Genomic DNA, 16,542 nt, shown 5'->3' on the forward strand with positions numbered 1-16,542 from the left:
TACACACACCCTCACTTGACGCTATGCTAAATATGTTAAGTGATGCAAGCTTGACGGGTGCAGCAGGTCCCTCCGGCCACTTTATGCTAATTAATGCGACGCCGCCCTCTGCAGAGTTGCTGGACTAATTAACGCTGGCTGCTGTCTGTGACATCTGAGCTCAGTCACACTCGATGTATTACTCCCTGCTGACTACCAGGACCTCCCTTTGCCAGGCCTTTGCCTCACCTCTGTATCACAAAGGTATAGACACAGAATTTCCCCAGCTCCCAGGACGTTTATAGGTCAAACAGAGGGGGGGGGGGGGAGTTAACATGGCTGGGAACAGAGGTCTGCTTGAATAAGAACCTACAGGTGTTATTCTAAATGTGAAATTTGAAAGGTGAACTTATTTCTGAAAGGAAGAGAGTATGAAAGGACACCTTTGGCTCTAATAAATTCTGCTTTTTGGCCACAATAACTCTGCTGAGCTGGAGACAGCAGTTAAAATATATTCTGACTTTCATGATGAATTGTGACACTAGAGTGGATGCAAAAAAACAACAAATAAAATCCAACAAAGACCTTCTCCTCTTAAAATTGCTAAAGATGAATGTGCAGTGATATGCTACTATCCACTCTGAATGCAAGCCGCTTTAAGAATCTTATTCTATTTATCATCTTATTCATCTGCCTTGAAACCATGTTGGAACAATTGAGAAAGTACTAAAGAAGCCAAGGTTATGAAAGGGCATTGAGAGGATAAATGGCAGGTATAATATTCATGAAAGCAGGAAAACAGAACGTAGGAAGAGAGGGTACAACAAAGTGAGCTACAGCTTCTTTAGGATGGACCTAATGCAGTCAATCTACTACCTGCAATGAAAGCACATACATCCATGCAGCCCTGCTGCACTGCATTTCACATGATGTTTTTTTCAGTGCAAGGCACATAATCTCACATAACTTCTCATCTGAAAAAACATTAAGTGTCCTTGAGAGAGGAAAAAGTGCGTGTGTGTGTGTGTGTGTGTGTGTGAAGGTAGCATGTGGAGTGCTGGACCCCACTGTAGAGCAGATGGCAGCACTTCCTCAGGCTAGATAAATACTTCACACAGGGAAATCTGTCACTGGGACAGAAAAGGGCATGATTCCAGGGAGCCCGGGACAGGATGAACACACAACATCACAGTACGAGCACATCACTGTGATCCCAGCCAAACGCTGGTTTAATTCAATGAGGAGTTGCTCGTAGGATATATTATAGCCTAATATCTTGTGAATGAAATGATGGCTGGAGCTCTTGCCAAGTCTGGTATGTAAATAGCTGTTAACACTAGATTTGTAGCGTATGTAGTACAAGAAAAACATACTTGTGTTCCTCAGAAATGTTGCTCATGCTCTGTTTGAGTTACGGTGAATTTAGTCTCAGTGCAATCAGTGATAAAATGTGCAAACGTGATTGGCATAGTAATGACCATCTGAACAGGTTTTTAGTGAAGCAGCCGTTTCTAACACCAATGATTTTCATGTTTTAACATTTTTTATAACTAGAAACTTTCTTTCATTGTTGCTTCCAGTCTAAGCAGTTTCTTCACATATTCAGAAATATATTCTTCCATATAATTCCATATGTATTTGGACCATGGTAATGAAGATTTTGAGTAACAGAAATACAGTATGTCATCTAATGATCTAATTTACTATGAAGATTGCTGTTTGGGGAAACACCCTTGGTACTGATGTAGTGTTGCTTGGTAAATAGAACAATGTTATGTCATCTGTGAACTCCATTTACTTAAATATGTATGTACACAGATCTAATCTGTGGCGCTAAAAAAGTTCATATGAGATTAAGTGAGGCAAAATACTTGCACTGCATTGTTTTCCAAATGGGTTGGTCTAATTAAAGGGAAAAAAATCCACTGATCAGTTTGCTTGATAATAAACAGCATATGGAGTAAAGTAAGTCACCCATTTTGGCACTCATGTCCAAAATGCTTTCCAACACAGATTAAACTTGAATTGGCACATAGATGACCTTGATGCCTGATGTCTGAAGTGGGATGTTCTCCAGTTTTAGCAGCTCTCTGTCCACTGGCACTTTACACAACATGAAAGGACAATATGTCCAGGAGTGCAGGATCCCTGATGTTCATCCATCTTGATAACACATGAATAATTCCGAGCTGCACTGATGACCTTAAAACCACTTCTTTATTTACTTTTTCTGAAGTTTTGTGATGTAAATGATCATTTTTATATTTGTATCTATGCCTCCACACCAGCGACAGCATTGGCTGTAGACATTTGGTTTAGTCGGCAGGCAAGTACAACTGCTACTTGCACAGAATGTAACACTTTGGCCATGACATATGAAGCGCATCACTACTTGGACAGCAGATATGTCACATTTAGTAATTCAGACCATGCATTCAAGAATCTGATAAAATAAAGGGCACAGAAAGGACAGCAATGACAACAATACAGAAACAAACTGCCACTAGTTGCCTGGCAACTGCTCCCACCCAAAAAAGAGTCTGGCAAATAAAACTGTCACACAATAAATTATTGTTTTGTTGTTGTTTTTTTTTTTTGTGACCATAATGTGACGTATTAATATGTGAGCTTTACAGATGCTGCTTACTGTATTTTCTGTCAGTCTAGCTGTTCCCTCTGTTTCTAAACTGTGCTCAGCTCAGCTAACTGGATTCAGGCTTGCCTTATATTATTATTTTCAAACAGGCCAGCAGGAAGTGCTTCCCAAAATATCAAGCTATGCCATTAATTTGCTTTGTGCTGCTATCAAGTTCCTGATGCAGGATTATTGGACTCTTCCACTAGTGCCATCATTGCAGTTTTGTTGTTGTTTTTTTTTTTTTTTTAGAAATGGATTTACAGCAAGACACAGTGACGACTTATGAAGCAGTTCAGTAAAACATTGTGAGCATGTTATGTTTTTGACTTTCAAGTAGTGCTTATTTGCATTAAAGCACACTGTTGAAGTGCTGCTCTGCTTCACTCTGTTTGCCACTCGCTGTTTTTTAAGATCTCCTGTAGCACAAACACAACAGAATCCTCCTTCTCTTTGTCTTTTCACTCTTTCTTCCTCAGACTTTCTCACTCTATTCAAGAATCGTACTTGTTATGCTACGTGTGTGTGTGTGTGTACGATTGTGCATATCACACTATGTGCCCTCACTTCTTGAGCTTTTGGACATCGACCAGCAGGGTTATCACCATGGTAACGACCCATATCAGATGGAGTGGTGGGGGTGCATGCAGGCTGTCAGCCTTGAACACTTACTCTCTATATCTGGGTTTCTATCATCTCCATGTGGGTTTTACAATAAAATATTACCGCATTGCAGGAAACAGCTGAATGTCATGTGTGTTTATGCTTACAGCCTCTATTTGCACTGACAGACATTTGAGCCACTGACCTTTCTGTGCCAGCGAAGCATTAGGCTCATACTTGTCCACCAGCAGCTGGACCTGTTCTGGTTTGAGTGGAGGGTAGAGAATCTCATTCAGACGAGGGTCTCGCTGTTTAATGTTAATGAACTCTGTCATTTGCTCCACCGTGAGGTATGGGCGACTCTTAGCCCCACTGAGGAGAGAAGGAGAGATGAGAGTAGACTTACTATTGTCAATTAAAACGGAAAATGTAGCAAAAACATGGGTTACTAAGTGAAATGTAGCATCAAGAACGGAAAACATAAACTAAAATAAACCAAGGAGAAGATGATGAAATGGAAGAGTGGTAATTAAAACTGCAGAGAGAGCAACAGACGTGCAAAGGAGCAGAGGATAAAATATGTTGTTGAGTAAATTACAAGATTTGATTAAAACCCCTTTCATAGCTCTGCCTGTTCCGTTAAATTATCATCTCCATATCCCCTTGCCTTTCATGCCATCTTACTTAACTGTGATTAAAATCTAGATTCACAACTTGGAGTGGCCACATGGCGTGCTGACACAGCTGATGGTCTAAATCCCTCTGTGCCAAGGAGTTCTGCTTCTGAGGCACATAGAGTCGCAGGCCCAGGGTCGAGGAGTCATAAACAGGGTCATTACAACACACTGTCCTGCACTGATTAACTACTCATGATGACTCCAACGGGCAAATAAGGCTGCAAGGCCGTATTGCTTGATTAGGGCCGACAGCCATTATGAAACAGATGAAAGGAACAACAAATGGTCGGGAAAAAAAGTGAGGGGAAAAAAAGGGGGGAAAATGGAAGAACAATTCTTACACATCAGAGAATATGTGGTCCAGTTCAGGTCGGGAGCAGATGTTGCTCAGAAACATGTTATACACCTCTGGAGTGAAGTCTTCTTGGGGGATGGAGTCATTCTGAAGAAGAAAAGAGCAATAAGGTAGTATATTCATATTCAAAGAAGCAAAATAAATGCATGGAACATCAGAGGACAAATTCTCTTTATATGACTGTGTTATCTGTAGTATTTGCACTTCTTTTATGCATCTTCAGTTTTGTGATTTTAAGGATAATTTACCCATAAAAAATGTTCCAACACTAAATCTTCAGGACTGTTTTGTATAGACAAGGCATCAAGGAAGAACATTTTCATATTCTAATCCCTCAAGACAGAGCTCGTGCTTATAAGTTAAGACAGTTTTATCTACATCACACAGAAATGATTAACAATGGCTTAATGGTTTTGTGCAGCACATGACACTCTCTGCCCTTTCAACTCAGCTGAAAAAAATCTTTCTCCCCCAGCGATACTTCCAAGAAAATAAATGTTCTGAATCTGAATTTGCCTTTTATCCAAAATACAGATGTCCACACTACTACTGTGTACTGTGTCAATAATTCAGACACATCATTTATGGGCGGGCATGTTTTTTAACATCAGCCCTTTCTTCTCTCCTTTTGGAAGTGATTACACGAATACATTTCAAATACAAATAATTACCAGAGGACAACTGCCTCCAATTTGCATTGAAACCTAAGCAAAAAGTGAATAAATAAATAAATAAATAATCATCTTGCAGAGCTCTCAGAACCAACCAGCTCAGTGAGAACAATAGCATTGTACTAGCAAGAAGCAGAGTAGAACCAAGCACTTATAGAAAGGAGAGTGAGAGAGAAGGAGAAGGTCAGGAAGGATGGAAGGATGCACTAGAGGAGGGGGATGCAGGTCAAGCCCCACCGAAGCTCAATGACTCATTCCAAAGACCTTGGTGTGAGCTGTGTTGTGCATGCACGTTTGTCTATGAGGGTGTGTGTGTTTGAGGGATTAAAAGGCCGTCCATTTAGCTGTAATTACTTGCATGTTGGAACTACAGCAAATCCCACCAGGCCAACACGGTTTTACCTCCTGTTCTTTCTCCCTGTGCTAATTATGTATAACCTCTTCTCTCTCTCTCTGAGTATTTCTGTATGCGTTTCATTCTCTTTGTTCTCACAAAACCGTTCATTACAGCCGCAGTATGTCGGTTCTACTTGTGTGAGTATAAGTTTCAGCACGTGTTCAGAGCTGCATTAAACAGCACTTTCCCACTTCCAAACATACAAATTGCTTGTTACTGTTGGAATGCAGATTGTTTGCCACGTTGGGGGACTGTCTACACCTCTATGCATGAGGGAGCCGTTTTTCTCTTATGATATCTGAGAAAGGTAAAGATAAAACAGCTTTTGTCATCTCTATTGCTCCCACTGGGACTATTTATTTCATTAAAACCCAGGATAAATCGGTTCTGGATGGGAAGTCATGCAGGCATCCAAAAAATAAGACTCTAAAAAAATGAGCAAAGCAGCAATCAGCAGCTGTTTCAGGAGACTGAGTTCAATGGTAAGAGGACAAACTGATGGATGGATGCAGATGACGGAAGATAAGAGACAGGTGGAAGAAGACAAATCTGAATGGGAGAAGGTTCAAAGACAGAGAGAGAAAAACACAGGAAAAAGAGGGATCTTCAGTATTTTGGTGTCTCACTCTGCCAGAGGGGAGGTTACAGTTTTCCAGGGCAGTCTCCACTCGCTTCCTGTCTGAAGAGAAAATCCTGAAGATACTGTGGGGACACACAAATGAACCCTTATAAGTAATCAAAGAAATAGTTTGATATCCTGATATCCTGAATCAAACTGTTGGATTCAGAGCAGCTTTTAATTGAATGCTATCCTGTGATAAGGCAGGAATGGTTAGAAAGGAAATAAAAAGACCTGAAACATGGTGTGTGTGAGAGCATATGCAACCACCAGCTTAAGGGAGAGCTATATAGACAGAAATGAGACAAGAAATGAAAAGAAAAGAAAAAAAGAAAAAGTAATTTACACAGAATAATAGGACAGCCCATGCTTTGTATTCCTAAAGGTTATATGGTAATGTTTCATTTTTGTTGAAACATTTGTAGAGCGATATTGCTTTGACTCTATGTACATTTGAAGGCTGTTTACTACGTTGTGTTATACTAGGATGTGTTTCTTGTTTCTCCATGTGGACATAAAAGTGATACTGTTCGTAATTCTTTAAAAGGACAACATGTTTATGAAGCAGAGCTCATAATCATGCGTCCAAAATGCTGTCATTATAATTATCATTACAATCATCATCATCATCATCATTATCATTATAACATAACCACTTCTTAGACTGTACTTGTAATTCCATAAACTCTGTTTGTTTACTCTTGTGTAATTAAACAAAAGATTATCAAAGCAGCTTTTTCCAACTTCACTATACATAAAATGTACCCATCATATGTTTGTTCTTCTGTGAAAACCAGGCCTCTTTTGGCTATACACAGACGGCCCTGCCTCATCTGTTATTTTGATTGTAGAAAGAGAGCTTCTGTGTGATTAGGCTGCTGCCCTCTGTTTTACTCTGCTGTATATAGACAGTAAATGTGATACTACAAAGAAATCCAGCGTTGGGCGTTTGGGTCTGTTTCCGCTGGCTATAGCCTATTTTAATTACATACAGAGTTATCTATGTGCAGATACTGTATGCTCAGTGGGAGAGCAGAATCAAGCTGACATTAGTCAAGCTGACATGTCCTCCCAGCTAGGAGGTTAATTCCCTAAACGGCAAGGAGTGTCTCTTTGCCTCTCTGTATCGACACCCACTGCTTTCCTCTGCGGCTCTGAGGGAGGTTATCGCAGACGTTCACTGTTGCCTGTCTGAAAGCTCAACTTGACTAATGGAGATAGAGAGACTAGGATTTTTCAACAAGCTGATGACAAATGCTGAGACAAGTGAAGCAGAAAGCCAACTTCCCACAATCGAAAAACACAAAAAGGAAATTCTCACCCACTTTTGAGCGAAAGGGGGCATGTAACTTTACACTCACAGAAAGGACAACGTGCACATACCCACACACAGACATAGTGTACGTACACACACAGGACAGCAGTTGACATTATTTACTGCAGAGCTGATGAATTTTGGAAAGAATATAAGAGCAAATGTTGTGACAGCAGGAGGGAGGAGTACCATATTCTAATAAATGCGCACATACACATACACATACACAGAGAGTAGGTGTATAATGAAGCTTATACATGAAGCTATGCATTGACCAAAAGGGAGTGGTGGCAGGAAAGAGGAGGATGAATCAGACTTACTTCTTGACGGGGATTCGCCCCTCAGGGTTGAGCTGCAGCTTAAGTCGAGTGTATCTGCAATGGACAGAGAACACGCCTTAGATGACATGGAAACAGTTGTAGGTCTTTCGGCAATTTACTTACTTAAATTAATTTCTGAGTGCTTGCTCAAGTTTATGTGTATGACTGATCCACACAACCATTTGTCATGTCTGTAAAAGACCTAGAGTGAAAATCCACCATGGTATAATACACACATATAATACCCAGTGACTGACTGAATATTGTGTTTCCACACACTATGAATATTTCCTGCGTTCACATGACATGTTAGACATGTGGCTAATCCCTGGAAGTCTTGCATTGGCAGCACAGAGCTGTGCAGCAGCAACACACAGGCAGCACAGAGGAGCTATAAATAGTTTGGCTGCAACAGGAGCCATCATTACAGGCTGGCCCTTAAGTAGCTGCTGGCTAATAATTAATATCCATTACAGTGTCCACTTCATAGGGCAGGCTGTCTGCCACGGGCAAAGTCAGCTATGACTGTAATAGTTAACGGGGCCAGACTGCGCTTTGTCTGGAGCATTTTTTTTTTTTTTTTAATTTTGCCAAAAAGAGAGGGAAATGTAGGGTGAAAAGTGGAATTTGTTGGCAGAGACAGCTTGTTGACAACAGCTGGTATCACAAAGGCAACATGAGGATGACTTTTGAAAAAGAAAGAGAAAAGGAAAGAAGGTGAAATGAAGGTAATGCAGGGATAAAAGCATGGGAGTGAGGAAAGGAGGGAACAGTAAGGTGTTTCTTGATGCCCTCATCTGCCTTAGAAGTGCCTGCATTATTCATTGAAACGAGTGGGGGAAAACAGATTACTTGCATCTGTCTCCTTTCATGTTTATCTCGATGCTTCCCCTTTCTCTGTCTGCCTCTCTCACTTCCTCCTATCGCTCTTTATCTCGACCCTCTCTCTGGTTAATTCTAACCAAGAGGCTTAGTCTCCATTTCACCCGTGGTAAAACAAATACTTATGCACTTTTTTGGAACAGCCTGAGATGCAGACCATGAATGGCACAGTGATAATTGTAATGAAATCTTTGTCCCAACTATTGATGCTGAATGTAACATAGGCCAAACCATGTTGTAGTAAGCAGGTAAATGAAGGCACGTTGGGCTTGGGTTTGTTTCCTGTTGCTGGGAACCCTGCTCTTAACACTGCCGCCAAAAAACATATTGCAGCGTTAGGAGGTTGCGATGGGGATTAAACACATGCAGAGAAGCATCAACCTCACTTCAGGGATGAGGCATCCTTATGCTGCAGCAGTGGTATGACAAAGATTTGCCTTATTTGTAAGCAAGCAGTGCACAACTGCCGCTGCTGTGAGAAACCAGCATGACTGTGAACCCTGCTCTATTCAATTCTATTCAACTCTGTGTACTGTATGGTCGATGGCCGCTTTTATTGTCTCATAAGTCCATTAGCCTCCTTGGGTGTGTGAGTTGATGTGGTCTTTTCACTGATGAACAGACAGCTGGGACTTGTCACCACACAGAGCCCTGCCAATTCTCTCAAAAAAAACAGTGCAGACTCATATTGAAATTCACTCTTTATCAGCGTCAGTCTGTCACTCACTGCCCTAACGAATCAACTGTGAGCCACAACACAGTCTGTTTGTGACAATTAGATCAATGTACATGTGGTGCTGTAGGCCATTAGGCACCGTGACCATACAGAACCAGTGGTGGTGTTAGGCCAACGGATGATAAAACTGTCTCAGTGGATAAAGGGCCATTGATGAGGGTAAGGGGTGGTTTACATAATAGGCTCAAATCGATGGATGTGTCCCCTCTTTAACATTTAAACACAACTACAGCACAGAAAGCTGATCCGCTTAAGGACCTGCTGTCACTGGTCTATCGTTCAGTCATTAATGCAAGGTAAATATAAACTAGCATCCAATGTGAATGCATTTGCATGCGTACATTATGTTACATATGAGCATGCCCTGAGAAGCTGACAAACCAGTCCTGAGTTGAGTTTGTGAATGAAAACGTAGTTCTTCTGTTTTAGTTATCTTCCTTCCTGTCTGTTTTATCTCTCATTCCTGTGCCCTTTATAAAATCAGACCCCTGGCTGCCTGGCGAAGCTCTGAAAAGTAACTTCTTGCCTCTTGTGCTTGTGTGCACCACATATTTATTGCATGTATGTGTAAAGGTCTCTGTGTTTATGTTGTGGGGTTTACGATGTTTCTCCCCATACTTTGTGCACTTATGGCCATGTTGCCACACTGCAGAACACTAACTGTGTGTAACTGCTCTATGCACAGGAGAGAGGGTGCACTCATGAGGCCTGACACAAAAAGCCTTATCGTTTTTTTTCTCCTGCTGTTTCTGTTTCTGTTTAATATAATACATAACTGATGTGATGCTGGTAATGACTCACAATATCAGACTTGACTGTCATGCTTATCTTTGAGATTTACATTTTAGTGTATAACGCATGTGTGTGCAGCTAACTCACGCTTTCTCGAGGCAGGCCTCTCTGGACATGTTCTGGAGCAAAAGGTTGGATGCCAGGTTGAAGAGTTCTTCCGCCCATTCCTGCATTAAATATGACACACACACACACACACACATTTACCAAATATTTTCTGTCATGGACTGCTTTGGTTTTGTTTTTTATTCTGACAGATTAGTGCATACCAAGATGACAGGTTCTGTGGCATCGTGCTCATGCAGTCAGACACACAGACCATTTTCAGTTTTGAGCACACAGTACATCATGGAGGGAACTAAATTTCACTTGGGGAAATGAGAATTCCTATCCAAGCACACGTTACCGACAACTGTCTTGGAGGGCAGGACTGGGAAACCTTAGATCCAAACATAAATCCATGGAGGAATGTTTCAGTTCAAGCTAAAATAGGCCAGCTGAGTTAAATCTAATTTGTTGCTGATAGTATCATTCTGCCTGTTGCTGTGATCACAGCGCTAAATGTCTTCTGCTGTCACTGCAGGAAGAAAAAAAACCTTTGATTCCACCACCATCTCCCAATAAAGAACAATGTTCTCATATAATACGTAAGAATAGAATAAACAAGAATAAGAAATAAATTAGGAAGCTGAGATGCTGATTACAGCTTCTTACCTTAGCTGTCTCCTCTTGGAAAGCCATGAAGTTCAGGTAGGTGATGTTGACCATATCAGGACCACTCACCACTGTCAGCATCCTATTCTCCATCTTCCCAGCCAAGGTGCTGACATCCAGCAGCTCACGCAGTTTGGCTTCCTTAACAATGACAAACATGCACAAGTGTATAAGTGTGCGTGCACAAACACACAGATAACTGTCAAATCGAGGAAAGGCAATAAAATGATAATCAAGTTCTTGGCTTTTTCCATCAAAATTAGGCAGAGCTCAAAATTATTGCCATGACTTCATACACTGTAAACCACACAATTTTTGCAAGAGTGGGCAACAATTTAGATAAAGCGCCATTTAAAACAAACTTTTCAAGATACAAAAATAGAAGACAAAGGCAGTTGTAATTTTGTCACGGTATTCTGGTGTCTGCTATGTTGCTTCACAACAAAACCTGACCTGCGAAGGCGCTGAGCTGAAACTAGACTTGCTAGTGTTTTGTAGCTGAATGCTATTGTGTGTGATTAATGCGGTGGGATGCCTGAGGCAGACCATGTGTAGAGCAAAGTGGGAGGTTACGGTCCCAGTGGATTTTACATGACATGCAAGCTCCATGTTAGTGGCAGCAAAAGATAAATAAATGCAGAAAACAAGGCGGGTTAAGAAGAACAATACAAAGAAGAGCAAGCATTTTCATTTGTAAACTAATTACAGGGCTGGAGGGGCTGACACTTGAAGTGCAACATGTAGATTTAAAATAAGAACCACAACATATCTGTGAGAGATTTATGGCGTACAATCAGTGACCGCACGAACACTTGCTCTCTTGCTAGTTTTTATTGTAAAAAAAATACTAATTTGTTGCAATATGGTGCTAAGAACCTTATATTGTGACCAGACTAAATGTTTCATTAAATACAATCAGTGGATAAATTTGCCTAAAGAGACGGTTTTTGATACATGCTTTCATAAGTACTGCAAATTGATGAGGAGAAATTATCTCAGCATTACGATTTAACTTTAATTCCCTTTAACCTCCCATCATCGCACAAATTCAGCAGGTTAAATTAATAACAAGTCTTTTGTATGTTGTAACCAAACACTGGATGCTGGAAAAAATCCAATTCACACAGAGAATAGCTCGAAGGAATTTGTATTCAGAGAATGTAATTGTTTTGGTAAACCTAGCCGAACCACTTTTAGCAAATATACATTTAAGCAGCTCATCTTTGGTGCAAATCATGTAAAAAAACAATATACAATGCCTCCAAGGTGCAAGAGGAGAATAACGATGATATTTTTTTGTTTCTTTCCAGCCCTGTACGTGACTTGCCTACAAAACGGTTGTTCCGGCTTAATTAACACAACAAAAAAAGCCCTGTAAAGGATTTTGCAATGAAAGCAAATGAGCTCCCACTAATTTAACCAATCAAACAAAGAGCATTGTGTCCTGTGTCACACTGATAAATGTCCTCTACACATCCAATGCGCCCCTTAATCAAATTTTCCAGCTTAGCAGCACCCATTATTATCATGCTGAACTTTTTTAGGCAATAAATTTACCCCAACTGAGGAATCTCCTCTGACAGCCTGTCTCTCTACCTTTCATATAAATATCCATTCATAGTTTTTTGTGGCTGTGTGGGGAACTAATTTCTTGAAAACTGTGCCATGGTCTAATTTCAAGAAGAGAAAAATGACTGATAACTACATACAATTCATTCATTCATTCATCTTCAACCACGTTATCTCTTTCCAGGTCGCGATGTTCAATCCCAACTCACACTGGGTGAGGGTGGGGTCACCCTGGAGAGGTCAGCAGTCCATCACAGGGCCACCACACAGAGACAGACAGAGACCAACAACCACTCGCACTCAGACCTACGGACAATTTAGAGTCATCAATTAACCCAAACATGACGTCTTCAGACGGAAACCGGAGTACCCAGAGGAAACCCACGCAGGGAGAACATTCAAACTCCACACAGAAAGGCCCCAGAACTGAACCCGCAACCTTTTTGTTGTAGGGCAACAGTACGAACCACTATGCCACCGTGCTACCCACTACATAAAATATGAATGATAATATTACAGTTTCAAATATTCGCACCAGGATGTTAGAATTAAAAGATCATGGTCTTGGTCACTAATCAGTTGTACAAAAAGTGCTTATTTTGAGAATCTCATGCTGTCAATAAGCGTAATGTGAATGCCTAGTGCCATCATTCATATTATAGAAAGCTACTTTCAATTTGCAAAAACACCCAAAAACCCTTTAAGAGATGTTTCTAAAGATGAAATGCTTCTGAGCTGACAAAACGGTGCATTTTTCATTTAATACCACACTTGTGTCAGCACAATTTAATACTGTTTTAATGTTCTCCTTTAGCACTCAGTGAAGGGCTAATATAGGATTCAGCTGCAGGCACATTAACTGGAGAAACATCAGCAGTTGTCTTGGAAAAGGACTAGGTCAAAAAGAAATAAGCCTTTGTCAAGAAAAAGTGCTCTGCTGGACAGAAGGAGAGGAAAGGAGAAAGTAAAGTGAGAGGTAAGAAGTGAAGCTAGGAAATGAAAAAATAAAAATAGAGGAAGAGGCTCAGCCATGTGAGCAGGATGTAATTTGTGCTGGTACATTGTAGGAGCTGTTGGGGGCATGTCTAAGGTCCCTGTAACCACAAAGAGGGGACAAATACAATAACTGAAGGGGTAGGATGAGATTTGTAATGATGGTGTTGCTAAGAGGATGATGTCCTATTTCAAAACATACTGTACTTCACGATTATATCCAGTGTGCATGTGAATATATGCCATGCCCTGTGTATTCAGGCTTGTGTTAATGTGTTTATTCATGCATACATGACCCATGTTAGCAGCTGCAGTGTGTCAGTATGGGAAGTCTTCTCAGTCACTTGGTATTCAGGTGGAGCTGCAGCCTGAGGTAATTCACGAACTTCTTTTTCTCTGCCGTATAGTTTGTCACAAGGCTATACCTGTCAGCAGCCATACACTCAAAATGTTCCACACTCTGTTGGGCATAAGGGAAAGGGTCCAGATTGGCAAAGGGAACTTGGCCACACCTCAGGTCATTAAACCTGCAGTCTAAATACTCACACACACACACACACACACACACACACACACACATCCCCTTGGACGCACACTTTGACTAAAATTCTACTCAAGCAATGCATTATGAATGCACAAGCGCACGCACGCACTGATGCCCACACAGTGGCATCTGTGTGGGCATCATGGATCCACACACAGGGACATCAGATCAGAGGAAATGCCAATATGAAAGATTGATGATGACCTAACTGCATACTCACAGGTCACTGAACACTTCCCTTTAATATACTGCATCAGAGATGTCTGACTGTGACTTTGTAAACCGAAAGCTAAAGTCAAACACAGATGCTCTACATTATAAATCTGCAGTTTTACTCTCATCCACAAAATGTTTAAAAAGGAAAGTAGGAAGTAATATTCAAACTCTACTAAAGCATCACTGACACATAGTGTATAGTGTGATAGAAGTGTAGTAGTACATAGTGTATGTACTATAGAATTTTGCATTACACAGAAGAAAAAAAATGGTGATATTTATTTAACAAGTGGCCAAATTTTCATATTTTTATTAGCTGCTTTGAAAGAATAAACAAAAAAACACGCTGAGTGGGATTGATTAGATGGCAGGGATGGCTGCTTTAAGAAGTGAAGTGTCCCATGTTCAAAGATGGTGCTGCTGGTGTACAAACTGATGTTAGGGTTTTTTTTATGAAGTCATGGGAAAAGTACTTTTCTTCCCCTTAATGTACCAAATCTCACAAGACATGGAATTCACAGCACTGTGAACAAAATGAGACATTTATCGGGCTTTTGATGATGCTTGCACTTAAGTTGACATTGCGGCGCTCTGTGGTTGGTTACAGTTGTGCTTGCTGCAAGTATTCAAGAAATTATTTTGGGACATATAGAGAGATATACAGTCTGTTGGAGGAAACAGATATTAAATATTCATTCATTCATTTATCTTCTACCAACTGTCTGTTTCTGGGTCGTTGGCGGTGCTGGAGCCAATCCCAGCTCACATTGGGTGAGGGCGGAGTACACCCTGGACACCTGGACGGCCATTATTAGATATTGCAGAATGTTAATAACAATGGTGTAACAAGTCATCATATCTACTGTCCATCACGTCTTCTGTCGTCACAGACGACACTTAGTAATAGATTTCCCAGCACCTGAAAATAACATGTTATATATATGTAAATATAACCTTACACGAGCTGTAGGTTTGGTTGTACAACCAGTCATTCCATGAGGACACAGCACATATTCATGTGTGGGCCAGGGACACTGCACAGCATCAACACTGCAGGTCACAAGCAAGGCATCAATTCCCCTGCTGCTGGAAACAGAGCTGCAAGATGCCACTGGTGTGGCTGTAAAAGGCCTTGGGCGAAGCGCAGGAAATTATGGGACATCAAGCTGGGGGTTGATGTGCTTGGTCTGCCACACAAATAGTATAGACGTGCACATCTCCTACTTTGTATTTACCCACAGTATGTGAGTATGCCTTAAGCCCATTGCCTTTGAGTCATTCTCTTGTCTTGAAAAGTTTGTGCAAGAGTGTGTGTTTTTTGTTTTTTTGGTCTGTATTACTGTTACATTTGCCTTCTTTATCAGCCAATATGAGTCAGAGTGAACACCTACAGCAAAACTAATCCTTAAATGTCTTGCAGCTCTTGGCGATGCAGTCATTAATTTTACAGGATAACGATACATCTACAGAGCATGTTTAAAACATGAGCCACATTGGAAGTTATAATAACTGAATGCACTGAAACATTGATCCCTTTAGAAGAAAGCCCCATGCTTTTGATCAAGCTAAAACCAGAGCTTTCAGTAAATGGCCTTCTTAATCATCTGCATGCATGCATGGGTGCGCGCACACACACACAAGTGTAGGACAATAACAAAAATGTAGCTCTGCAGTCTGCATAGACAAGTAGACAAAGTAAACACATTACACAGCATTGAAGTAAGAGTTGTTTAATTCATTCTCTCGTATGAGAAATGTGTTTCACTTGAGACTCAGCCATTGTCCACTTTAGTGGACAAAAATAGTTACTTTTTCTTTTCCTTTGAAATGTGTTCTTTACCACCCCCACACTTCATTTATCCCCAAAAAGTCGATGAAAACACTTCTTTACCTGCTGGGTCTCAGGAGGTTATGAATGATGCTCTATTTGATGAAAGATCTTAGTTAAACCAGCACCCATTTCACTTCAAACTGGCACCTACGCAGTTCACCAACATTGGCCTGACAACCAAGCTTGATAAGGCAAAGGATCGGAATACCACAAAAAAGCACCCACAGAGAAAGACTTCTCCGCATCAGAAAAAAGCTAAGGATCTGGAGACCTGCACAGCCAACCTCCACACCTTGAAGAACGCTGACAGTCCTGACCAAATGTGGCATGAAAAGATTCAGGTCTTGAAAAACAACATCATGGACTTGACTATGGTCAAAGAAGGCCATCCTGCATATCTCCCAAGCGTGCTCAGGCTGAGGTGCTGGAGAAGGTCAACCTGCAGCAGCAGAAGCTCCGCACACAGCTGCTGCAACAAGCACAGAGTCTGAAAACTCCTGCCAGCGGGAAGAAAGGTCCGCCAAATTACCACTGGCAGAAAACCCACAGGGACCAAGCCCAGCAGACAGACCTGCAACAGGACACTAGAAAAAAGTCCGACAGAACCCAGGAGAAGGTTCTTCAGAAAAGATATTTTCTCTGCAAGAGGTGTAATTAAATATAGATTAGCTAAAGAAAGGTCTGCAGAGGATAA

At 41.0% G+C, this 16,542-nt stretch overlaps 1 protein-coding gene across 3 annotated transcripts in view; it reads right to left on the reverse strand.

Annotated features, from left to right (window-relative positions):
* plcb1l (phospholipase C beta 1-like) overlaps positions 1–16,542 on the reverse strand; it is a 92,648-nt gene that overhangs the window by 31,961 nt on the left and 44,145 nt on the right. For all 3 annotated transcript variants that reach the window (XR_003840468.1, XR_003840469.1, XM_029496381.1), the window contains exons 4-9: positions 10,696–10,836; positions 10,069–10,148; positions 7,572–7,625; positions 5,944–6,019; positions 4,236–4,336; positions 3,423–3,589 (exon numbers count right to left, since the gene is read on the reverse strand). Coding sequence is in view for 1 of the 3 variants with exons in the window: in XM_029496381.1 (XP_029352241.1) it covers positions 3,423–3,589; positions 4,236–4,336; positions 5,944–6,019; positions 7,572–7,625; positions 10,069–10,148; positions 10,696–10,836 (619 nt within the window). In the remaining 2 variants the exon portion in view is untranslated. The remainder of the gene's footprint in view (positions 1–3,422; positions 3,590–4,235; positions 4,337–5,943; positions 6,020–7,571; positions 7,626–10,068; positions 10,149–10,695; positions 10,837–16,542) is intronic.

The sequence above is a fragment of the Echeneis naucrates genome, chromosome 24, assembly GCF_900963305.1.
Source record: "Echeneis naucrates chromosome 24, fEcheNa1.1, whole genome shotgun sequence".
In the NCBI taxonomy this organism is placed as follows: domain Eukaryota; kingdom Metazoa; phylum Chordata; class Actinopteri; order Carangiformes; family Echeneidae; genus Echeneis; species Echeneis naucrates.